This window comes from Ambystoma mexicanum, chromosome 3p (genome assembly GCF_040938575.1).
Source record: "Ambystoma mexicanum isolate Mex_15411 chromosome 3p, UKY_AmexF1_1, whole genome shotgun sequence".
Lineage (NCBI taxonomy): Eukaryota > Metazoa > Chordata > Amphibia > Caudata > Ambystomatidae > Ambystoma > Ambystoma mexicanum.
In genome coordinates, this window is record NC_090925.1 from 899,580,558 (window position 1) to 899,607,451 (window position 26,894).

Genomic DNA, 26,894 nt, shown 5'->3' on the forward strand with positions numbered 1-26,894 from the left:
TAATGTAAAACTCTTAAAGCATAAAGATCACTCAGGTGGAAATATTAAAGAAGAATGCTGCATAGTCTGGCTCCCCACTAATCATGTTTTTTAAAAGAAATTGCACCAATCGCTAAAGCAGAATGAATGCATTGGTGCAGGACTTCCCTCATACTGGGAATTTTACCCGATGTATGGAAATGTGTAGTGGTCCATCCACCGTTAGGAAACCTTCTCGGGACCCCATTGTGCTAAAGAATTATGGACATATCTCTCAACTTCTGTTTTTATCAAGTAGATTCAGAAATTCTGTTGAAGCTCATAATTGTTTGGATGCACAATGGTTAGCCTTTTGGTCAGGCCACAGTACTGAAACAGAGTACAACTATTTCTGGCCAATTGGTGGTTAGAGGTGGATAGTGGTACTTATTTTAAGCGGTTCAGAATGAATGACGACCGCATCAGTGATAGCTTGCTTTGGCCTCTATCGCCGTTATGCCGTCGGTGTGTGCCTGGGCTCTATAAATAAACAAACACACAACATAACGTAACATATATTGTGACCTACACACAGGATGAGACCGACTGTACTTGACAAACCCCTCTTTTCCCGCCGTGCGGTGGAGTGTGCCATACATATTCACATCAACAAAGCTGAATGTATCTATTCTGTGTTGTACAAAATCACCCTCTCGCCCTACATTATTTTGATAAAGGTGTATTGTTATTAACACCTGAATAAAGAAGTTGTTCTAAGCACATGCAGGCTGCTTGACCTGCTGCACATGCAAGTGGGAGGAGATATGCAGGTTTCAAGCTGAATGGACACCCGCACCTGTTATCCTGTTGCTTGAAAATGTATTTCTTATCTACTCACTGGGTTTCAAATTGAATGGACAAGCAAATATCTCCAGAGAATAGGTGAATTGCTTCGTTTTCTGCTACAGGAGAATATATGACATGAGAGTTTGCATAACCCATAAAGCCTTCCAGCTCCACTAAAATGTGCCAGGAAACTGCCGGGGAAAGCAGCTACGCTGTGTGAGTTATTTTATTGGGCAATATACTCTCTACATTATCAGGGGTGGACTAGCCTCCATGCAACTCTGGAGATTTCCCACTCTACCCCATGGGCCTCTTTTGGGTGACTACCCAGCCTTTCTGCTCCTCTGTGCCTCTCTCCCATGCACCCTGCACCCTTCCTTCTCCGCTCATTCATTTGAAGTAAAGAGTTGGTTATACTTGCTAGAGGATTGCAGGACAAAAGAAGCTGCTATCCAAAGCAGTTGGGTTGGGAAATGTCATTGTAAGAGAGCATTTTCAGAATCCCGTGTCCAGTTTGTCCACATGCATCACCATGGGCTACCACCTGCAGAGAAACTAGTGGCATTGTCTTGGGCTTGTAGCGGGCTGGCCTTTTGCCAATGGTCATTGGCTTGAGGCCAGCACTAATTCGTGATTTTGCCCCTTTGCGGGTAGAGTCTGACCTCCGGGGCTGAATGGTTGCTGATTCCATTTGCCAGCTGGGGCAGCTTGTTTTGGCTAGAAGTGAACTTGCCAAAGCGTCATGTGGACACATTGAATGGGTAAGTAGCCTTGTGACACCAGCTCTCATACACAGAACTATCTATAACAAATTAGTTGATAAGAGAAGCTATGAAAATATCAGAGCTTCTTTGGATCCCTCTAGCCGAGGCACTTCATGGAGGAAGCTGTCGCCAGGAATGCCACTAAATCTAAAGAAAGACTTATCCCTCTGTCCCGACTAATTCCGATTGGATGTGAAGATTCGGTCACATCATCCCTTTCATGAAAGATGTAGATGGGCTTATTCTAGATGCAAGAATTTAGTTTTAACATTTTGTCTTTTGTGTAAAGGTTCACACGTGCCAAGAATCCAAGCTAGTTGGCATCCACACTTTGCATTTCAGGATGTTAGCAGGGACCAAGCAGCTAATGTTGTCTTTAACTCAAAATCCCCAAGTTCAAGGAGGTTTCTTCGATAAAATGCTCCTTGTCCGGAATTCAGTAATCTCCTAGAATTGACTTTCTTCTCCTAAACTATAGGTCAGAATACTCATGCACTTTGGGAAAGTGCTGAAGACCTACCTTTGGAGGATGGTCTTCGTATGAGCTAAGGTTTCTACCGGATGAGCTAATTCTCTTATCATACTTTGGCTGTATAATTATTGTATGCATTATGTTGTTAGTGTTGATGTCCTCTTAGGTTTTATAGTGAAGCTAGTTATGTGAACTGGTGCATCACAGACTGTAAAGAGATCTGTTGCATTTAAACATGGTAAGTGTGTGCTACATACATTTTTAATTAACAAATAACAGTAAGCAAGGTCTCAAACAACCAAGCTCAGCCTCACAGCCTCTAACCACTAATGATTTACACTGACAATGAGATGATTTACCTACATTTCTGCATCATCAATTGACTTTAACGGTCTTGGTATAAGCTTTCTTGCTAATGTATTAACCCTGAATTCCCACTGGCCACGATTATATATGTTGTCCTGCTTGGGATATTGGTGTTTAATTTTTTTGTTGATAAATTCCAATTATATAAAGAACGTATTGTCTCTGGGTTTCACACTGTGGGCCTGATTCATGGAATTATTTGCGTAGTAAATAGGGACATTGCAGGCCAAACCGCACGCAAAACCGCCTCCGTCGATTCGTGAAATCGACTGCGCGGGACACTTTCGTACTTTACAGGGACTTCACGCAGGCTCAGCATGTCTCTGCAAGCGGCCGAGTGCTTTGCACAAGACACAGCGCAGAGTGTGGACATGGCCTGCGCACTGACCAGAGTAGGGGGCAGAACGTGCAAAATGATGAAGAAAAAGGGACCATGTGGGCATTACGTGGGACGTCCCACGGGCAGTCCACCACATGCCCACAAATGCGCACAACCAAATGTATTCATGTATCTGACCGTGCAACCTCTCATCAGAGAAATGACCACGCAAAGGCAGGCTTACAGACGCTTGCACATAGGAATCACTGCACAGAGGTGAGATTGCATGTTGGATTTATGGGTGGGTGAATGCAGACGTGGTTCCAATCTAACTTAGTGGTGCTCGTACAGTGTGTAGCGGGGTGCAGGAATGGTTTATGGGGGTTCACATGCAAGATTAACTGTGAAATTACTCGAGTTACAGAAAATGGTGCACAAGTCGGGGTGCTGTGAACAGTTACGGTGGAACCTACGCAGTGTCACTGGGGTGTTGGCTTGGTTGCAGGAGACCCCACGCAGGATTACTGGGCTGAGTTTGTGCCAGAGCACCATGCATAGGTAGCCAGTAGTGGCTACATTTGCTTTGATGTGGGGCAGTCGGGGGTGTTCCGGCTGCGACTTGCGCATAGGGTTACTTTGCTGGAATGTTTCCATGAATACGTGCATCACACACAGGTGCCTGATGCGCGAGGGGGCATGCAAAGTCCTTCTCACCGTGCAAACTTTGCAGGGTCTATGCGCACTTTTCTATGAATCAGGCCCTGTGTCTCTTCAGCTCATTTGAACTGTATAATGCAGCATCTTTCATTCTCTATCACCTTAAGGAAGGTTTGAGCATTGGAATTGGTCAAGGTACCAAGCAGTGAATCTGGAGTCCCTTTGAGATACTGGTTTCCACTCTGTTCAGGAAAATATTGGTTAGTGGAGACTGGGTCATACAGGTCTAGCCTTTGAACGTTCACCCTTCACTTCCAGGCCAGGATAATCCACACAATAAACAAGTGAAATTCTTCAGAGCATAGGGCACTGTGCAAAAAAATGTAAAACATATTTGTTGTTCGTAATACGAAGGTGGATGGATTTTGGGCCAAAAATACACTTACTTTACCAAAAATGGGTATCTCGTTTTTGCATCATTGATCTTGACCTGACATCAGTGTTTTCTTCTGTCCAGTCTTCCGGGGGAAGTTCATAAAGCAGTGGTGGGCTTGGTTTTCAGGTATTAGACCTCCAAATTTCCGCTCTGTGCCTTGAGCGATGATCAAACAAGGTCTTGTGTTCTCCTCCCTCTTTTCTTCTCCTACTGCAGCCTCCCATTCAAACTCAACCAACAAAGTGTCCTGACATGGCCACCACTTTAAAAGCGATGCTTGGCTGTTGCACAGAGATTATTTTCCTTTCCTTCAGCCCCATCTTCTCTCACTCTCTGTTCTTGTAGCACTTCTTAAAAGGAGTCGGCTCAAGATCTGGAAACGTTTCTGAGCGGTCCCGCTTCTCAAACTAAGGTGTTTGACCAACATTTCCGGCTGAGTGGGCTCTTTTTTTTGTTTGTCTCTTATGTTGCCGTCATATCGAGTGCTTCAATAAATGTTTCCTTTTTTAAAGCAAATCAATTATTGTCAGAGAGCGGGGACCATTGCTGCACATTAACAGCATCCTTCCATTGCGGCCTTTCAGTCCAGCAGAGTGCAATGAGAAGTTGCTGTGTGGTATACTGCAATGAGAGAATCGCTTAGCTCTAATGGTAGGGTTTTAGGAACAACAGATCTTTTTTTAAATGCAAATAAATGACTTATCAATTTTCACAAGCACTTATCGCTCCAGTAAAAGCATAATGAATAATGTATACAGAAGATGTAATGCATGAGTGGCCTGCGTATGATGAAGTTAAGAATGCAACAACGATGATGTAATCTTTACCATGTTGAAGAGCACATGAAAATATGCTACTCACAATTGATGGCTGAAATCACCCATCCTGTTACCGTACCCACTCAAAGATCGATTTCTGAATGATGATCTTCAGTATCAGGTCAATAAGGTAGAATTTGAGTCCATTGACCATACATAATTGACCATACATATTTTGGCCAAGGTACTTCTATTCCATTGGAAAAATGCATTGTCTTTCAGTCGGGCTCCTAGTAAAGTTGAATCATTCATCCAGATTATCAAAATTCTTCCTTTGGTCAAAAAAAGGTCCAACCCTAAACCTTTCTGTATTGCATTTGAAACACCTGCATGATAACCCAACCAACACAACAAACTGTATGGCATTACGGGATGATCTACCATCTTACTTCAAGCGTCCCCCACGATGGTCCATGATTTTTAGAAATCACTACGTATCCCACAGGAATCTACGTTAAAAAAAAAGCATTACGAAAAGCTTGCGTTTACAAATTGCAGAGCCGACTTGATCGTATTTTGAAACTCGAGCTTTTGGGAATCTGTTCATTTCTCCCTTTAATTTATGCGGGGGGGACCCCTGCAACCCCTGAAGCCTATAATTCCGAACTACGGCACTGGGGGACACCCCCGCAACCCCTGCTTGCCTAGTTCGGCATTTTGGGATTCAGCATTTTCAACTATGCCGAATGCACAGAAAACACGCATTCAGCATTTTCTTTTTGTTATTTTGGGGAAATACCATCCTGCAGTAGGTTGAGGAATTCAGCAGTAGGATACCTGCACCACTGTCAACCATCAGAGGAGCTTGAGCAAATACTTTGTCGTGCACTGAAGGATATGGAATAGCCTGTGTTAAAATGTGAAACCAGGGTTCGAAATTAAGGGGAGCTGGGAGCTATTAGCTCCTGCTTCTAGCACGGTAGAGCCTGGTTAGCTTGAAACAACAGCTACTACGAGCTACCTTTGGCTCCCCTGGCCAACTGGTGCCTTCCAAACATGGAAATGTGACATTAACTTTGAGTATTGGAGGATGTTAATCAAGAAGATCTAGTACACATCTAAAGTACATTTGAACACAATGGACATAACGTCAAAGGAACATCTCTGGTAGCTCCTGGTTCCCGTGCATTAGCTCCTGCCTACAGGGTGATGCCTGACACCCAGGACCTGGTTTAAGCTCCTGTTCATCGAATCGCAATTTCGAACCTTGAAAACACACGTATGCCTGTAAATGAGAGAGACGTCCTTTATCAAGTGATATAGGTCGACCCACTGATCATTCTTAATTAGTCAACAGAAACCTTTATCCCATTTTCATTTGCCTAATGATATAGGGGCTGACCTTTAGCTAAGGCCACAGAAAAGGGCCCGGCTTCCTGCCTCCCCTAGTTGCACAATGACACAATCCATGAGACAGGAGGTTTCTGGTAACGTGGGAATTGGTGGACATTCTCGACAAGGGCTGTTTTACGCCGGAAGAGATAGAATGTGGCCAGAGATTATTTACACCATCACCTTGAGCCTGCACATGATTAAAACTGGTCCTATTTAAACCCAATGCTGAAAATATGTCAATGAAACTGTGTTCTAATAGAAGGTAATGCCTTGGACCAGTGGGGAATGTAAAACATTCCAAGCTGTTTCTGCTTCAGACTGTCAGGCACTTGCACTAAACATGGTCATCTCTGTGGTCTGTCCTCTCTGCACATCCAGGACTTCCTGTTTAGAGCAGCTGATGAGTTCATGGGCTATTCTTGCGGAGAGCAGGATTATGCATGCTACAGCACTTGTGTTTCAGGAGACCCTGCACAGGGCAGCAGCCCACACGCCCCGATGAATAATAAGCTTGTGTGGACCAAAGTGGAGAACATTGTTCAGGTCCCACAAACCTCTCCAGCCCTGTCTCCCAAAGCCTACATGGAGTTTGATTTTATTTCTCTCTCCAGTCCAACATGAGGATGCTATCATTTAAATGCATGCCAATATGACATGAAGTACGTTACATGATAAAACAGACAAGCTTTGGGGGTGGCAACAGTTTGGCTTTTGTGTAGGCATGGGAAAGGCATTTACCATAGTGGTAATAACTGGCCATCAATGGTAGAAGCTGCAAAATGTTGCAAGGACCTGGGCATATAATATCAGTGCCTGGCAAATGCCTAATACTTATACACAAGCCAAACTGTTGGCTTTCCCAATGATTGTTTTTAACAGGACTTCAGTTAAGGAGACACATAGTGCTTATAAATGGAGTGGCTGAAGGCAGACCTGGTTAAGCTATTCTTATTACACCAGTAGCACCTTTACAGCTCTAATTAAGCAAGGCACTTCAAACTCAAAGCATGATCGTAAGGCTTGATTAACCTAGTTCAAAGCAATCCTAGGAAAATGTGCTTTGGGAGTGGAGGGCCAGGAAGTGGGTGGGAATGCCCACAGGGATTAACATGGCCATGGACAGTCAACGGATGGGTATGTGTGTGTGCCAAATAACACCTGCACACTAGCAGGCCGATTCATGGAATCAACGTGTGCCGAAAAAACGGCGCACAAGTGCGAAAACGTGCGATTCGCAGAGAAACAGCGAAAATCGCAGTGCAAGTGCGATTATCGCACAGAAAGCATCGCACATCAATTCATGGAAGTCCGTGCATGCGTGAAATGTGGGATGTGCGCTGAGAAAGTGCGCGGCGCACGCTGGCGCACACTGGCGCACAGGCCAACGAACGCCGTGCGATAAGGCCACAGCGAATTCGCACATACCGCGGCACACATAACAAAAGTAGGCGTAACACGGGGCGTCACACGCAGAATGGGGAACAACTCGTGTAAATGTGGGCGTCACGGGGGAAGTACAGGAGGCAAGTGCGCAGAACGCCACACGCTCGCCTGCAACACGTATTCATGGAATCGAATAGGGAAAAACAGCGCACGGCCAAAGACGCGCACAGGCCCATACATGTCCGCCACACGAAAGCAGGCGGTAGCGTCCCTGCGCAGGAAAAAAATGTGTGCCAAAGTCCTACACGCGCGAGAAGGCCCACACGCGATTGGGCCTGGGGGAGCGTGTGTGTGTATTTCCGGGGTGCGCGTGAAGTTCCACACGCGATTGGCCTGGGCACGTGTGCTTCAGGGGTGCGCGAGAAGCTTCTCACACGCGATTGGCCTGGGCGGGTGTATTTCAGGGGCTCGCGGGTGTTTTCACACGCGATCGGGCCTGGGGGAGCGGGGTACGTGTATTTCAGGGGCTCGTGGGTGTTTTTACACGGGCTCTCTTGCTGCAGGCCATACTGTCCCGGGGTGTCCCTGGCTGCACCTCCCCAGAACTCTTTTCAGGTGTTGATTTGGATGAGGCCTATGTGGATTCGCTGGTATATGTTCATGGAAGGGATACTGTTCTGTCCGACCCACCTGCTCCAGGGGTAGAGCCCACTATGGGGATGTCAGTGTTGGTAGGTGCGCCTGTGGTGGTTACGGATGCAGGGCCACACTCCGCAACATCAGATCCTGTTCCTGGGCCAGCAGTTCAGAGGGGAAATGCAGTCCTGCAGCCTCAGGCAGTGCCGACACAGCAAGGCGCAGTTCGCCTTGCCCCAGACAGGTGTGGTGCCCGCCAATGCGGTGGCCGTCCGTCACCAGGCAATACCGCATGGGAGCAATCCATTTACGGTATGGCCAACCAACAGGCAGCATCATCCGAAATGATTGCTCAAGCCATGGAGAGGGTGGCCACTTCCATTGTCCCCCCAGAAAGGCAGATGGAGCTACTACAGCAGGCAACAGACTCCATTTGCCAATCAGTCAGGGAGGACATGTTGGCGTCCAACAGGGACAGACAGGCGGCCCTGGACAATCTGAGGGAATCAATTTCTATTGATGCCCAGGGACAGAGGGAAGCCCTGAGGGGAGAGGTCCGGCACCTCAGGCAGACTCTTGTGGACCTTGAGGCTTCCACTGTCACCAGGACGGAACAGCTGCTGGAGCGCGTCACCCGTACGCTCTCAGCAGAGATGCAGGCAACTCGGGCGGAGGTCCGGGCAACACGTCGGGTGTTGCATGGGGATCTCCGCACCATATCCCTCCAGAACGAGGCCTTCCAGGCCTGCATGCTTGCTGCCATGGAGGACCAAACTAGGGCATTGCGTGGGCTGCCTCCCATGGCACCACCACCTCCTGTGGCAGCAGCAGCACAGGTTGAGGAGAGCGAATCCAGCAGTGAATCTCCCACTATTTAGTAGCCGTGCAGGCCATGAGCCCATGGAGGTGTTTTTTTTTGCAACATTCACGCAGGTGGCTGTTGGTGGGCACCCTGTCCTCGGACCTCCTGGGTGGCCTCCCCCACCCCCCCTGGCCCACACATGGCCATTTTTGATTTTTGATTTTTGAGTTTTTATTGCAGTGTGTTGCCTTGTGTGGCTCCGTGGGCATCCACTGTATTCCGGCTGGGCACATGCAGGCTTGTCCTGAGTTTGGGTTAGATGCTTGGGTCAGTGAGACACACACCCCTCCTGCTTCCCGTTTCCATGGGCTTGCAAAGGGTGTGCCCAAGTGACAGTGAATTACACAGTGACGTTGGACTCCCATGAGCTGTGTGGGCAGTCTGTAGTCAATACTGTGTATACATTCATAGTGCATATTGTTGTTGTATTGTGCACTGCATGGTGTATTGATGTGTGCTTGTGCATCCATGTCTCCCTCCTGATTTGCAGGTTCATTCCTCATGTCTTCGCAAGGCCGTCCACTTTGGAGATGGGGCTCATGTTGTGAGCAGTGGACTTCCAGATGTGCGTGGCAACAACACTGTACAGTTGGAGGTGGTGGATGTGCTGGCATTCTCATGTTGTAAGACTACGTATCCTTTGCCTTAGTACTGTCATGTTTATGCTATGTCGATTGTATTGTGGTAAGTATTTGGTCATGTGTGTTGTTGTTTCTACATTCATGTGGGCATATTGTGTGTGGCCAGTTTCCATTAGGGACACTGTACTTTGTGACACGTGTCATGTTTGGGGGATGACTTTGTTTGCTCTCACATGGCATGTCATGCCATGGTGTGTTGGGTGGCGGTGCTGGGGAGGGGTTGGGTGACATGGCACTGTTGTCATGTTGTGTCTTGAAAGGGGGGTAATGATTTTAGCAGCATAGGAGTGTGTCTTTTGAACACGGCTTTGGTGCTGTTTGTGTAGGTTGGGAAGCACACAATGGAACACTTCCAGATGTACAATCTCAGGCTGGTATGGTTGTGACAGTTGACTGCCCTTTGCACATCATAATTGTCAGTAACAATCATCATTGATTGTCAGCTGGTATGTGCCAGGGCTGTGTGCACTCCACAGGGGTGTGATTTTATGTGAAGTAATTAGCCAAGAGCTGCGTACGGGCTGCCTCACCCCGTGCCCTTTCCCCTCCCATGTGCAGTGGGCATGCATGTGGTTGGGGATGTGGGGGCACCACCATGTCCACGGCCAGGCCCCGGCGTGTTGCAACGTTGTGCAGGACACATGCAGCCACTATGATCCTGCACACTACTGGGGGAGCGTATAACGGCTGCCCGCCAGAACGGTCAAGGGAGCGGAAGCGTGACTTGAGCACTCCGAATGTGCACTCCACGATGCCCCGGGTTGCAATGTGGGCTGTGTTGTATCTTACCTGGGGTGGCGTGGTGGGGTTCCGAATTGGCGTCATCATGTGGGTGCTGAGAGGGTAGGCACTGTCCCGTGGGGGGCTGGTGATGGGTATCATCAGTGGGGTTGTGACATTACTCAGTATCTGACATGCATGCATGCGCAGTTGCATTTATACTCATCGAGCAGCCATGTATCGCCATGCCGCCCAGCTTCTATGTCCCGGTTTAGGGTAGACATTCTGTAGATGAAACTGTCGTGGGTGGAGCCTGGATAGTTGGCGTATACTGAGGTGATGATTCCCTTGGCATCACATGCTACCTGGGCGTTGATGGAATGCCAGTGCTTGCGGTTTCTATAGATGTGCTCAGTTACCCTGGGGGGACGTAGAGCCACAAGGGTGCAATCAATGGCACCTAGCACTTTGGGGAATTGTGCCACCCTGTAGAAGTCCTGGGCAACAGCCTGCCTTTCTGCAGGTGTTCTGGGCAGGTATATGTGCCTGCGGACTGATGGGCGTGCAGTGATGATGGCCAAGACCTGGTGTAGGCAGCGTGACTGCGTGGCCTGTGACACCCCCCCCACTATGGCACTTGTCTGCTGGAATGATCCAGTGGCCAGGAAGTGCAGTACATTGAGGACCTTCTCCAGAGGGCTGAGTGCTTGGGAGCACAGGGTGGTTGATGTGAGGTCATCCTCCCACTCACTGACCAGGTCGAGTATTATGTGAGGTGGAAACCTGTACCTCCCATACACATGGTCATCAGGCATCCCAAAAAGGCTGGTTGTGGGTGTAAATATTCTGGCCCAGACTATCCTCCTCCTCCTCCTGCGGTATCCCACGGCCACTGCTGCTAGGAACGGTATGTTCATCCTGGTGTCTGAGCTTGTTTGTTGTTTGCGTGCACTTTTATGCTGTGCGGGTGGACGTACGCCTACTTCCTGCTGGCGTACGTGCTTCCAGATTGGCCACGTTCGTTTCCATGAATACGTGTTGTAGGCGAGCGTGTAAAACTTCCCACGCAGCCCAGCCCAATCGCGTGTGGAACTTCTCACGCACCCCTGAATTACACGCACACGCTCCCCCAGGCCCGATCGCGTGTGAAACCACCCGCGAGCCCATGAAATACACGCGCCCAGGCCAATCGCGTGTGGAACTTCTCGCGCACCTCTGAAATACACGCGCCCAGGCCAATCGCGTGTGGAACTTCTCGCGCACCTCTGAAATACACGCGCCCAGGCCAATCGCGTGTGGAACTTCTCGCGCACCCCTGAAATACACGCACACGCTCCCCCAGGCCCGATCGCGTGTGAAACCACCGGCGAGCCCCTGAAATACACACGCCCATGCCAATCGCATGTGGAACTTCTCGCGCACCTCTGAAATACACGCGCCCAGCCCAATCGCGTGTGGAACTTCTCACGCACCCCTGAAATACACGCACACGCTCCCCCAGGCCCGATCGCGTGTGAAACCACCCGCGAGCCCCTGAAATACACGCGCCCAGGCCAATCGCGTGTGGAACTTCTCACGCACCCCTGAATTACACGCACACGCTCCCCCAGGCCCGATCGCGTGTGAAACCACCCGCGAACCCCTGAGATACACGCGCCCATGCCAATCTCATGTGGAACTTCTCGCGCACCTCTGAAATACACGCGCCCAGGCCAATCGCGTGAGGAACTTCTCGCGCACCCCTGTAATACACGCACACGCTCCCCCAGGCCCGATCGCGTGTGAAACCACCCACGAGCCCCTGAAATACACGCGCCCAGGCCAACCGCGTGTGGAACTTCTCGCGCACCCCTGAAATACACGTGCCCAGGCCAATCGCGTGTGGAACTTCTCGCGCACCCCTGTAATACACGCACACGCTCCCCCAGGCCCGATCGCTTGTGAAACCACCCGCGAGCCACTGAAATACACGCGCCCAGGCCAATCGGGTGTGGAACTTCTCGCGCACCCCTGAAATACACTCGCCCAGGCCAATCGCGTGTGGAACTTCTCGCGCACCCCTGTAACACACGCACACGCTCCCCTAGGCCCGATCGTGTGTGAAACCACCCGCAAGCCCCTGGAATACACGCACCCAGGCCAATCGCGTGTGGAACTTCTCGCGCACCCCTGTAATACACGCACACGCTCCCCCAGGCCCGATCGCGTGTGAAACCACCCACGAGCCCCTGAAATACACGCGCCCAGGCCAACCGCGTGTGGAACTTCTCGCGCACCCCTGAAATACACGTGCCCAGGCCAATCGCGTGTGGAACTTCTCGCGCACCCCTGTAATACACGCACACGCTCCCCCAGGCCCGATCGCTTGTGAAACCACCCGCGAGCCACTGAAATACACGCGCCCAGGCCAATCGGGTGTGGAACTTCTCGCGCACCCCTGAAATACACTCGCCCAGGCCAATCGCGTGTGGAACTTCTCGCGCACCCCTGTAACACACGCACACGCTCCCCTAGGCCCGATCGTGTGTGAAACCACCCGCAAGCCCCTGGAATACACGCACCCAGGCCAATCGCGTGTGGAACTTCTCGCGCACCCCTGAAATACACGCACCCAGGCCATTCGCGTGTAATACTTCTCGCGCACCCCTGAAATACACGCACACGCTCCCCCAGGCCAGGTCGTGTGTGAAACTTCTCGCACTGGTACAGGGTTGGCGCAGCCCTTTGCGATGGTTTTGCGATCTTGATGGCTTTTCCTTGCGCGAGGGCGTTCTTGGGGGCGTAACTGGCGCTGCTGCAGGGTCGCTGCGCCACTCTGCGCCACGTCTGCTTTTGGAGGTGGAAATCCATGAATACGCTGTGCGCGGAAATTGATTTTATCGCACGCGGCTGGCGCAGACATTCGCACGGGCACGCTGTGCGCCAGCCGCGTGCGACACTTTTGAGAGGAATTACATGAATCGGCCTGTTTGTATCCCTCCTCACATGCCATTTTCCCCATGCTGTACTCTAATGCAATAGTTTCGGCTTATATGTGGTGTTGGCACCACCCAACAGCCAAAACTAAAAATGCCAATGAAAGTACCTACAATTACAATTGGGTTGTTCCCTTACCAGCGGCTTATGCACTCCTATGTGCTTACCCTTAGCACTCTTACAAGTAGAATCAAACGACTGCCAAACAATAACTAAACAAAAACACATGGAAACTGAACCTCGTCAGGTAACAAACAAGAAGTAATTTCAGTTGTGGCAAATAGAAACGCCAACAAAAAAAATGAAGGCAAAACAGTCTCCACTTCTTTAGTACCGTAAAATGCACACGCCCTTAGCTATAGGGGACATGAGCTCTTGTTGGTAAAGAACAGTTCACACGTGTGACATGGAAAGAATCCTGGAATTGTGAGCCGAGATGTACCATTCAGGAAGTGTTACCTGTGAATGTTAAGAACGTTGCACGGGCATTACCGCCAATTCTGAGGCCTTTGCTTGTGCGTCACAGCCACGCTTCTGCTCAATTTCAGTCCCGTTATCGAATATCTCGATGTTTTCCACAAAGTCACTCTAGCAGTCGACTCCTCAATATGTCAAGACGAGAAAATGGGCCGGGGAAGAGACATACCGCTAACCATAGTCATCCTGAAAACCACGTAATGACAAAAGGACCCAAGACGGCACCAGGGAATCAGAAGGCCGCACTAATTCTTAACAAGTCCTGCCCACCTTCTGTGATTGACATCTCATGAAAGGGGATAGGGACAATTAACCGGAATTTAGGTGACACCCCTGACAATTAGGGGCCGTCACTGGAGATGTGCAAGGCGAGGGAACAACAGTGACAATGAATTGAAAAAGATTCCCCAAAAGGTGGCATTCATGTGACTGGCGTTTGGAGCCCTTGATTACGGTGGAATAGGCACAAAAACGTCAACTGGCGACTTCATTCACTATTAATGCGCAGAAAAGCACTATCAGTATAACAGCACTTGCCATTCGTGATAATTGGTAGGATGTGTTTACCCGATCAATTAAAGAATGAGAAAAACCTCATATTGCACCATTGTGGTTAACAAATATGGATCCCGTACATTCTCCCAAAACCGTCACCGCCTGCACACCTTTCTACAGAGCCATTTAATTGGAGATTTTAATGGATAATTACAGCATGTGGACGGTGTGGGTAAGAGAATGACTTCACTGCTGCATGTGTTATATTGAGGCCGAGGGCATTGCCATGTGGCATTAAGGTTCTGATCAGATGAACACTTCTGCCTAGGATGATCCCGGTCCTTTGATTTGCTTGCGATGCAAAGTCCCTCTGTTATTTTAGGTCTAGGTGTCCAAGTACACTGCAGGTGGTGCACACTGCTGGCCTTACAATCATTTAAGGTTTTCATTAGACTGTTTTCATTCCAGTATGTACACTCCACAACACATTTAGGACTGTGGGATGATGTACGCTTGCACAAATGCAACACTGGACATCCTCTCATACCCTTCAACCTCACCGCAAACCACTCTATGCAATTCTTCCCAACTGGAAAGTGGAGACAGATGTTTCCACTCTGTACTTTCTCCCCAATGCACGCAGCAAAGTTTCTCCTCAGCTCACTGACTCGCCTTCAAGGCACACATCACAAAGAAGACACAAACAGCATGGTACAAGATCTCACTCCTACACTGAATCAAACCGTTCATCCCTGCCACATACTTCAGATCTGTTGTCCAGGCCGTGGGGCTCTCCCAACTGGATGGTGGCAACGCCCTCCTGGCAGGTGTCCCAACCACTACCCTACCAACTCTGACAGCTGTCCAGCACACCGCAGTATGCACCATTGCACGACTGAAGAAGGTCAAGCACATCTCCCCCCACGCTAACAGAACTACAATGGTTTCCCCCTCGAATCACACATCAACTTCAAGAAAGCCTGTATCACCAACTAACCTCTCATGTCAAAGACGCCATAATACTGAAAAAGATCACCATCTCATGAGGTCAAGCAACCCAGGGAGGCAAGATGTTGCCAGAATAAAATACCAGATGTTTCAGAAAGAGGATAGCTCAGGGGCAACGTGCTCGCCTTGGAAGAAAGACGACACGGAGCACCACAGGTTCGATCCCCGGGTCCATGCTTAGAAACCTATCATATCATATCATAACACCAGAAAATAAGCAAAGCAGTCTCCTGCAATGCTCCCACGCTCTGGAACAACTTTTCTGCCAACAGCATGCTCGTTTCCGCCAGACCCGGTGATACAGGGCTGATCCGACGACCTGGCTCTTCAAGGAATACTTCAACCCAGACCATAGACAACGAACAAAGAACCCCGCCCCAAGTTCAACCCCAATTATTGGGCAGTGCTCCATTACTTTCTAACTCGGGTTGACATACATAAATCACCTACATGCATCTGTACATACACTGTACTTAATAAAGCATGTTAAAAGTCAAAGGCCTATACATGTTATGCCCGTGTTGCCCATCACTTTCTGCACCATGTGCTGGTTCCCCTCACCTACATAACATCATGTTTCTGCTCTCTTTTACATCCTGCATCACCTCTCCTTTCTTCTGCACTAGTGGGCAAAGGGGGGGGGGGGGGGCGGGAGCGGTGCTCCTCTACTCTAAAAAACAAAAATGTTTTACTGTTCCTATAGTTTTATTTTAAAAAGAAACTGTTCCAGAATGATTTCGTTTAAAAATAAAAGTTTAGGAAGAAGTTGAAACTTGCACTTCAGAGCACTGCACTGAACTTTCCCTTAAACAGAAGGTGCGTTTGTTTGGGGGTTTAGATTGCGTGTGGGAGGGGGGGTGGCGATGGGAATTGTGGGGACCGGGGGCAGGCCAACAGGGAATATAGTTCGACTACTTCTTTTCGTACACTTCGACCGTTGTTCTGAAGCATGCACTTGGTACCCTCTAAAAGGCATGGTCTGTCTGCCATCTATAGCACCACTGGAGTGGCTCCGTTCTCCTCTACTCTAACACTGGATCCCCTCTACTGTGCGGACTGCACTGGCACAACACTTCCACAGTTTTCAATGAATTCTCCATCCACCGTACCATAGAATGGGTCTTCATAATCAATGTTCACTCTGGCCTCCTCTCACCCCCCTCTTCTGTGGTCCCAGCATGACTTCTCAGCCATAGCCCCACCCTCTGCCCCGCATTCCCTCTAGTTTCCTACTCATCCTGAGCTGGATCTCCGCTCCACCACCACTTGCAATTGTTCTACCTTCCAACGCACCATGTAATGGCGTCCATGGCACAACTTCCTGTGGGTTCTTGGGGCTTGAGCAAGAGTTCAGGTATGTGCAATAGGAAATAAGGGAAGTAATTAAGCTTATTGTTCGCTTTGCCGGTGTCCACATGTAACATGACATTTCTGTCTTAATCTTAATCAGGAAAAGGTAAGGAAACGGTCCTCCAGAGGTGGCGGGACTGCGTGCTGTGCCGCCCTTTCATCTTGGCCGAAATATCCATATTCAGGGCACTTGCTTTCTATATCAATGCTCTGAATGGCATGATAAATATTCAGTAATTTACCAAATGGCCTTCATTTATCTTACAATTAATCACATTGCAAACAAAATATCTGTTCTGCCCGCATTTCACTTTTAGCGTTGCTTTCAAAACAATTAAAGGATTGTTCAATTGTCCTTAACCCTTCTCAAAAGCCCCTTCCCTGTCAACAAACATTAATCTCTTGCAAGCAAGTTAGCAATCTCAAATATATCAAGCTCCCCAAAATCTTGGATGGTGCACCCAGAAGAGGATTCTATGCCGACCAATCCACCATACCAGATTTACAGGTCAGTATTAGTTACAATGCTTTTACACAAATCTAATGGGCGCCTGTAATCAACGGCAGGTGCAAATTCCGCCGCTGGATTGCTATCCGGATCAGTGCAAGACATTGATCAATTTGTTTTCGACAGGGCTGGTGTTAAACAAGCCAGGAAATCAATCAATCCCCATAGATGGTGCAACGTAGGTCTTGGGATTCTTTCGCCCTCCCTGTATTTGTTCCCTCGTGCTCAAGCACCATAATTCTCTATTCTATTGTCGGACATCAGCATTCTCCAGGCGATTCCAAGATTTCTCAGCATATGGGCCTCATTACATGAAATGCGGTAAGGGTTTACCGTTACCGGTAAGGGTGCCGGTACCGGTAAACCCTTACCGCCTTACTACGAGGGCCCTTTGCAGGACCTGACCTCAAGGAACGGGCCCGCAAAGGGACCTTGGAGGCAATTACGGTACCGCAATTTGTGGTACCGTAATTGCCGCCTTCCCCATTCCCATTGAGCCCTATGGGGGCTCAAATGGGAATGGGGAAGTGCCATGGTGAATGGGGAATTACCGCCCCGACACACCTTGGAATGTGGCATTAATTCCGCCATTCACCACGGTGGACTTGGTACGGTACCGGCGGCAACCATGGCGCTAATAGTGCCATGGTTACCGCCGCCTGCCGTGTAATGAGGCCCTATATCTTGTTTTGCATTGTCGCATTCAGTGCTATACATTTTGTGTGGTGTGTTTATCATAGAGATATTCTTAGGGGACATTTTAAGGGTATTCAGGCAAAAATGTGTTGCAGAATGGCAGGCAAATGTGAACCAACCCACATGACGCAACCTATGTGTCCCTTTACAGCCATGGAATGCTTAAATACCGGTGTGATTTCGTGAAGGATCTACGTTGAAAGACCGCATTCCGAAAAGTTCGAGTTACAAAATAGCAGAGCCGACTTGCTCGCATTTTGTAACTCAAACTTTTCAGAATGTCTATATATGTCCCCCGCTTTACATTTAATGTATGCAGGGAACACCCCTGCAACTCCTGCAGCCCATAAAGCCGAACTAGGGGAGAGGGGGACACCCCCGCAACCCCTTCTCACCTTGTTCGTCATTATGGACTTCTTTTTCATTTATTTATTTTATTTTTTGTTGTATTCGTTTATTTCAAACCTTTAACAAATTCCATCTTTCCACTGCTTTTCGCATCCTCAAATATTCAAATCCCAAACTAGAAAAAAATAATTAAATAAATAAATAAGGAGGTTACATTTTTCTCTTTCACCTCCACCAATACATCCTCCCTGATCGTCCTTTCTGATCTTAATTCACGTATATTCCTCTTTGAACAATTTATTGAAAAATGTCACCACTATAAACACCACCGAATGGTTTTCACCTATTATAATCCACCTCCACCAATCAACCACTGACAGAGTGCTTGTGTTTTCAATAAACGCTCCCAAATAGTACGTTCTACGAACTGTTAGCCACACATGATGTTATGTGGGGCTTCAGCGTTTCGGCTTCCCCTTCTTTCGCACAAAACCTACAAGTATTCAACGATTTGGCCATTTGTCTCCGTGCATTGAGAATCTCTTTGGTTGGATAGAGGTTAAGGTGTACTCTCATAAAATAACTTCTGTATAATGGGCTAGGAAACTTCATCAAGTAGTGAGGTGTAGAGGAGGAGCCAAATACCCCTACTAAAAGCTCCGACCCCATGTTGCCTATATGTTGGGAACCGGAAATTGCGACACGTGCAGTACGAGTGAGGATGCCTAAACTTCAAATATCGTAAAAATAATGACACCCCATGGTGCATTATCCGGTTCCCCTTCACCAGTTGCTCTCCCTTCTTTATCTGCACTCGCATATTTTCCTATGAAGGCCAGCCATTCCATCCCCAGGACCCTCTGACCATCTTGGAGCAGTGGTGTGGGATTCTCCATCTCATACATCTCCTTCGCTTTCCCCACCCAATCCCTATGGGTGGGCAAATTGCACCTTTTCCAGTGACTAATTGATTGATATTTTATTAATATCGCGCTCATACACAAGTATTTCAGAGCGCGAAGTGGATGGTTAGGCATGTTCTTACTGCCAGAAATAAGTTCCCGGGCATATCCAGAATACTGTTTATGGGCTCTCCATTTTCCTCCATCCCAAATAACACCAATAATAGCACCTGGGCCCTCCTTATCCCTTCCACCTCCTTTATCCATCCCAATAACCTTCTTCCAATATAATTGTACATTTGGCAAGTTCCACCACATCTGCCAGTGTGACCCTACCCCTTCACATTCTCTGCAACATTTTGAATGTATTCCTGTATAAATCAAAGACAGTTTCTGGGGGGAGTATTGCCACCTGTTTAGCAATCTATATTCTTGAATGTTATAATGCATTTACAGTGAGGATTTCCAGGCCTCTTGACATACCTGTCTCCATTCATGATCCCCAGACTCCCTTTCCATATTTTGTTCCCATTGTTTCTGCGGAGTACCCTTCTCTTCCCTCCATGCCCTCATATGTACGTGCCTGTCAAACATGTGTTCGAAGTACGTCACTGGCCTGACCATTTTCACTTCCCACCTCTGATCTGTCAATACCCCTTTTAACTCCATAAAAACAAATGGAGAAAGAGAATCCAAATTCAATATGCCCTGCCGTTGATCTATTGCCATTCATTTCCAATCACTCCACAATTGACCCAGCCTCACCAGTCCTTTATCATACCATTGCTGGAAACTTAGGGACTCATGAATCATATCATCAAATGGGGGTGCCCAAATGCAACTTACGGGCGATGGCCAGGTCGTCACCCTTCCATGTCCCTCAGCTTTCTCCAAATTCCCCATAATACTTTCGGTACAGGGGGCCTTTGGAGTTCCATTGCAATTTTGTCCTGCAGGACCCATAGCCACTCCCCCAGCATGTCCCTAAGGTGATCTACTAGAACTCTCAACTGTGCTGCTCTGTAATATTTCTCTAGATGCGGTAAGTCTGACCCCCTCTTCTTACTTCGAGTCATAGCAAACTCTTGCCCTCTTATCTTGCCAAAGAAAACTTGCTGCACCCTCCTAACTTCCTCAAATAAATGCATGCAGGATTTCCACAGCAACATTTGAAACAAGAATAACAACCTGGGAAGTAGGTTCATGGTGATCACTGTCAGCCCCCTTCCCCACCCCAGGAGTGAGTCAGCTTCTCCCACCACCTGAAACCTTCTCTAATGCACATCCACACTGGTGGGAAATTAGCGTCATATAAATGGTCTACATTTTTCCTAACATTTTTCACAGCCTTCACTCTAATCTGCAATTCTGCCACTGTCTTGTGAATTTACCCCATGCGTTCTCCTAGTGAGAGCACCATATGTCTCCAGCACCCTAGTTAATCTTGGCAGGGAATCTTTTGGTTCCGCTAAGTAAATAAACTAAGATGTCGTCCGCAAATAAAGCCACCTTTTACCATTCCACTCTCACTGTGAATCCTTTGATCCATCCCTCTCCTCCAATCGCTAACGGATCCATCGAGAGGGCGAACCATAGTGGTGCAAGTGAACACCCCAGTCTTTCCCTCTGCCCAAAGACAACCTCTCAGACTCCACCCCATTCACTGAAACCACTGCAACTGGTCTACTATTTAAGGCCTCCCTCCCCTTTATCCACTTTGGCCTGAACCCCATTTTTCAGAGAATTAGGAGCAGGAACCTCCGCCCTCATCCGGTCAAACACCTTTTATGCATCGAGCCATAGGTGAATGGCATTTTCCGCCCTATCCCTCTGTGCCACCAACAGGTGAAGAGTTTTCCTGATAATTATCTGCACCCTGTCGGTCACAAACAAATCCTACTTGGTCCAGGTGGATCAAGTTGCAGAGAAGGTAGCTCAATCTCTTCGCTACAACACTCTTGAATATCTTGGCAGCACAGTTCAAAAAGAGAGATCGGCCTATAAGAGCCATAGTCCTCCCTGAATCTCCCTTCCTTATGAAGCATGATACTTGCTTCAAAAAATGATTCTTGCACTTCCACCCCTTACAAGAAAAAGTTAAATATCCTTTATAAAAATGGTAGCAGCACATCTGCATACCTTTAATAGAAAGCTGAGCTAAATCCATCACTGCCTGGAGCCCTCCCGGTTTTCATCGAGGAAATTGTACTGAGTACTTCCGCTACTGCTGTGGGATCCTCCAGTGTCGCCTGCATCCCGTGCTTAACTTGGGTATCTCAACTCCATCTAGAAATGTCGTCACTTCCTCATCAATTCCCTCATCTGCCCTATAGAGGTCTTGATTGTAATCTCCAAAACTCCTTGCGATTTCCTCTGGAGCCTTCAGAATACCTCCTAGTATTTCTTTTATACCAGTCATCCTTCTCTTAGCCTGTTGCACATTTAGTTTATTTGCCAGAAACACATTCACTGTGTCTCCCTTTTCATAGAACATCTGCTTGCAAAATCAGAGCTTTGCAAAAACGTCATCTTTCCATAGATCATTGAGTGCCTTCCTCTTTTCAAATATTTCTTGAGTCAATGGCCCTCATTACAAGTCAGGCGGTGGACCATGGTGCTCTTAGCACCATGGTCCATGCCGGATTCCGCCATGGTGGATGGCGGAATTACCGCCCCATTCCAAGGTGAGTGGGGCGGTAATTCCCCATTCACCATTTGCCCATCCCCATTTTTGCCCCATAGGGCATAATGGGGATGGGGAAGGCGCTAATTACGGCACTGTAAATTACGGTGCCGTAATTAGCACCAAGGTCGCTTAGCGTCTTGGACTCTAACGCCTGCAAAAAGCAGGCGTTAAAGTGTGAAACAAGCGTTAAGAGTTAACGGCGCTTTAACGCCTGAGTTGTAATGAGGGCCAGTGACTCTTTATCCACATCCTGCCGCCTTATCTGCTCCTCTAGCAACCAAATCTTCTCTTTCATCCTCTCTTCCATCAGTGTCTGCTCTCTACTCGCTAAGCCATTACCAATCCTCTAAAAGTGGCCTTCCCCACCTCCCACACTAAATGCATTCTCACCTCGCCCGCGTCATTATTTAAAATAATTTGTAATGTGTTCCTTTATCACCTTCATCTCATCATCAAAGACCTTATCCTTAAATAGTGTATGGATACAAATCCATCTCCTTTCGCTCATTATCTTATCCCCTATTACTATTGTGGTATTCACCAAATCATGGTGACCATCCCACTGTGTGTATAGAGGCTCCTTTCACTGTGTGTTCTTGACCCAATTCCATCGAAATATGATCAATGCTCATATAGGATTTATGGGGATGGAGTAACGCATGAATCCTCTTTTCCCGGGGTTCCCCATCCTCCAAGTATCAAAGAGGAAGTGGTCCCCAATCAGCTGTCCCAATGAGCACCTTGTCCTAATCTCTGGGTGTCTAGCCTCTCCCCTAAATGGTCCATTGCAGGATCTATAACTGTATTAAAATCCCCACCACATATCAGCATCCCGTTACGCTCCTTCATTAGCATCTGTTGCGTGTATGAACAAAATCCCATTTGCCCTGTGTTTGGTGCATACAGCCCACACAGCATTAACACTCAACCCTTCCCTTTTCAATGTCCCACCAACCACCTACCTTACACATCCCTCCTGACCGGATGCACTTCCAGCCCCATGGATTTCTTGTATAACACACCCATGCCACCTTTTTTACTGGTCTCCGAGGCCCTTATTTCCCCTCCCATTTGTCAACATTTAATTGCAAACTCCTTCCCTTTCTGCATCTCATTTCCTGTCAAAGAGCACATCTATCCTCTCTTGCAGGAACAACCTTACCAACCTGGTCCCCTTTCCAGGTGAGCTTAGCCCGTTCACATTGAATGTTCCGATTCTCATTTCCTCATCCATTATTTTGGAAAACACTCTCTAGATATCTTCAGTAACCAATCGCCAGTGAACCAAGGCAACCGTTGAAACCATGCATGTTCTAGTGTTGCAAACCTCACAAACCTCCCCCCAGCCCTTCCCTTCACCACTTGAGAACCTCCATCCCGACCCTCATCCCATCTTCTCCCCACATTTTTCAGATGCCCTAACCAGAACTCAGGGCCACTCAGATACTAGCCACCTCCTCTTTGCCACTCCCATCTTTCCCCACCCTACTTCACTAGTTGTACACACCAACCCCATCTATACTCGAGCAACCGTAGATACCATTCCCGATATACCATGCTGTGCCTTTCACCCCCCAGAGAGCCTGTCTTTCTAAGCTTCCACCCCTTTTACTTTTCCCTCCCTTCTAATTTCCATCCGGACCGTAAACATTTCCTCAGGTTTTTGGCGATGTGGTGTTCAGCCTCCTGAATTTTCACCACCTCCATCTTTCCCCCTTCCCACGACCTCTCAGGCCCAACAGTCTACAGGTGCCAGACATCATCCCTGGCTGGTGGTCATCTCCTGTACATTGTCTCCCAAGTGGCTCAGCACTCCTTCCACTTTTCTTTGGTAGTGACCCGGTATTCCTCGGTCCCAACCTCGAAGGTCAAAGCAATAGGGATCCCCACTGATACATCACTCTATGTTCTCTGAGCCATTTAGTAAGTGCCCTGCAATCTCTGCGTTTCACCAGGGTTAAAGAGGACAAGTCCCGATATATGCCGACCCTTGAACCTTCAAACGTCCAGTCCTTAATGTTCCTGGCCTTGTTCAGTATCTTCATCTCATCCCTGTAGCAATGGCACGTTGCTATGAACGAACGTGGGCTTCCAAACTGACCACCCGCTCTGGGATTTCTGTTAAATTGCAATTCTCCAGTAGCCTCTCCTTCTACTGGGGAGACGGATCTCAATAATATCTTGATCTTCTGTTCCAAACTCTCAACACTTTCACCTTCCCCCTCACGAACAGCCAGTATGCAAATGTTACCTTCCTTTCCCTGTTTTCCAAATCATCAATCTTTAGATGCAAGTCGTAATCGCTTTCCTCCAACTCTTGTCCTGGCACCTAGCCTCATCTCCATCACGTTTGCCGACAGCCGAATATTTTTTTCTGTCTTTACTTCCACAATGTCCTCTCTCCCCTTCAAATCCAGCATAGACGCATGCATGTTAGTAGTCATTGACTTAATCTCCACCAGTAACATGTTAATGTCTGCCTTTGTAGCAACCACCTCACTTGCTGGTTGCTGGACCTCTCCACTGGTGCCTGATACCATGGCCCCCTCTGGGGCCACGTCCCTTTGAAATCTCTGTAAACTTGATGAAGAAAATGTCTGCGTCATCCACCACTGCTCCTCACTCACGTCGCTATTAACAATCAGGGGATGTATTTCGGCAATGAGAGCACCTCCTTATGGCTCCTTCTCCTCTGGTCTTGGGCATTCCAGGGCTTGTCACTGACAATTAAGTGTGGGGGAGCACCTGCAGTAATCACACTGATGTTGGTTCTCAGGTCCACACCAGACAACATCCGCTCCATTCTCTTTCACACCACTAGTATACAGTAAGTATATTCCCCCCATGGCTAAAGATGTTCCTTTATACTTCACTGCACTGTGCACCTCACCTCCTGCTCAGTGAGCCTCACAACGATATCTTCCCATCATGGCCGCCATTACACAGTTGTACTTCTCCCTGCTTACACACTCCCAATGTAGTAACAGGCCTTTCAAAGATGGGCTGGCTCTTCCCCTGTCTCCAGCACCATTTTCTCAGTTTGTTCCCCTCTCCCACTTCCAGCACCATGCACACTGCCCGGGTGTCATTGGTGCCCATTGATCTGCCGTCCCTTTCTAAGGAGGCTCCCTCACATTACTCCAACTGTTGGTCGGTACCAGGGTCTGGCCTACTTCTGCTTTTCTCCCCAGCTCGAGAATCCTAATGAGAATTCTCTCCGATCTCCCCTTTGCCGCTCCCATCCAATCCGTGTCCGTCCTCTCTTACATCTGGGATGTTACATGACCGCTCTTTCTGCGGTTCTCCACCACAGCCCTGCTCCGATTCACCAGCTGGACTAGCCTTCCATTCTTCGGATCTTCTTTCTCCCACTGCTCGGCTGAACCCTTATGCGTCCGCTGCCACCGTTGCCGTCTCTCCCAAGTTTCCCGCTGGGGATCTAAACAGTCCAGGGGGGTCAGGCCCTCTTGGCTACCATACGCCATAAATCCCTGCTCTACATTGTCGGGGCTTTTAGGACGAACTCAGCATTCAGGCATCCATCTTGCATGCGCCCCTGGTGGTCTCCCAGCATTTCTCAAGATAAAGAAATATTCATTACATTTTTCTGTAACTCGTTTGTATTCTGCAGTTCCCATCCGATAAAAAAATCTATGGGATTTCTAAAGCGAACGCGTTAGCAGCGCCATATTAGCATATTCATTTCGCTTAGTGCAATAAAAAATATCAACATTGATTTGTACAAGGGACTAACCGGATGTCAAACATGTTTTATTCACTACATACCTGCAATGGTTAATCCCACACTCCCTGCCTGGGTAATCATTGTCCCAGTCAGGGTTGCCGGAAGGGTTCGACCCCACAGGTGACCGCGGTCCAACACTATTCTGAAAGTCAGGTGACATGTGCGAAAACTCCTGTGGGAAAAAAGCACAATTAAAGAAAATCCCAGCCATTACAAATCTTATGCTATTTAATTTGCTTTTGTCTTGTGGCAAATCACCACAGAAGCAGTTTGAAAATGTGGTGATGATTCATTGCCCAACTGCCGTTCTTTCCATGTTTTCATAAACGCAGATTGAAACAGAACATTTCAAATCCACTGAAACAGTCTGTTGGAGCTGCCATGTTGGAAGCTGAGACTGTGTCACTAACATTTGTATAACTTGTCCAATAGCTTGCTCCCTAGGAGACACAGACACAGACACAGACAGACAGACACACAGACAGACAGACACACACACACACACACACACGTTTTCCACTTGATGACACTCTTGCTAGACTGCATGCATATAAACAGTAGCAATCTTTGTAACCCTCCCTCAAGAATGAAACAAGCACTGTCAAAGCCAACAGCTTTGTAAGTGTACTATGCACAGGCATGTATCCTCTACTCTGGTGTTTTTACCATTACAACTTGTATGTATTACACATTTTGTACAAATTAAACCAACGAAATGTATTATCATGTTAGTTCTGACCTTTACAAAACAAAAAAGATTCACAAGATAGTACTATTCTTTACATCTTCAATAAACATACAAAAAGAAAAAAAAAATACTTTAATGTGTTGGAATGCTGCATGGCCTAACGGGCACTTGGTTAGGTGTGTTCTGGTATGCTATGTTACTAGGACTGCTACTGTGCACCGCTGACATTTGCATGGTCTCCCTGTCTTCTGTCAGATCTGAAAGAGTCAGGGTGGGTAGAATTAGTGGGGTGAGATGGAAAATGCAAGGCAGCCTTGCTACTGTGCTGGTGCATGCAACCGAGTCCTTGGTGTGGATCTGCTTCTAAGCGGTCTGTATGGAGAGCATGGAGGCATTTGTGCCCAGGCGAGAGCCGTGTGTGCCTGTGGTGCTGTTACACCAGAAGCTGCTTGATAGCTAGAATGAGCCCATTACATGTCAGCCAGATGCTTTGGAGGATAAAGTGGATGTTTTAAATGAACTTATGTAAACAGAATCTGCAAGGATTAGCTGAAATGCTGCGATCAATCCATTACCTTTCAGATAATGCTTCGCTAGCGAGAAATTAAAGTCACATAAATGCACAAAACATTAGGTAACACTGCGAAGTTGCTACCTGCTTGCTGTGGTACCGGTGCAGATGTATCCCTCCACAAATGGCAAAACAAGGTGAACACTCCAAACATACTTACTACATAGCCACAGTATCACGGCCTCTAAGAACCAAAACTAAAAATAGTAGTCTCCTGGACGTTGCCACAGA

The 26,894-nt window shown here is 47.9% G+C and overlaps 1 protein-coding gene across 4 annotated transcripts in view; it reads right to left on the reverse strand.

The window, feature by feature from the left end:
* Nucleotides 1-26,894, reverse strand: part of TOX2 (TOX high mobility group box family member 2) — a 1,178,640-nt gene that overhangs the window by 5,496 nt on the left and 1,146,250 nt on the right. For all 4 annotated transcript variants that reach the window (XM_069652135.1, XM_069652136.1, XM_069652137.1 and 1 more), the window contains one exon: nt 25,446-25,576. In XM_069652135.1, the coding sequence (XP_069508236.1) occupies nt 25,446-25,576 (131 nt within the window). The remainder of the gene's footprint in view (nt 1-25,445; nt 25,577-26,894) is intronic.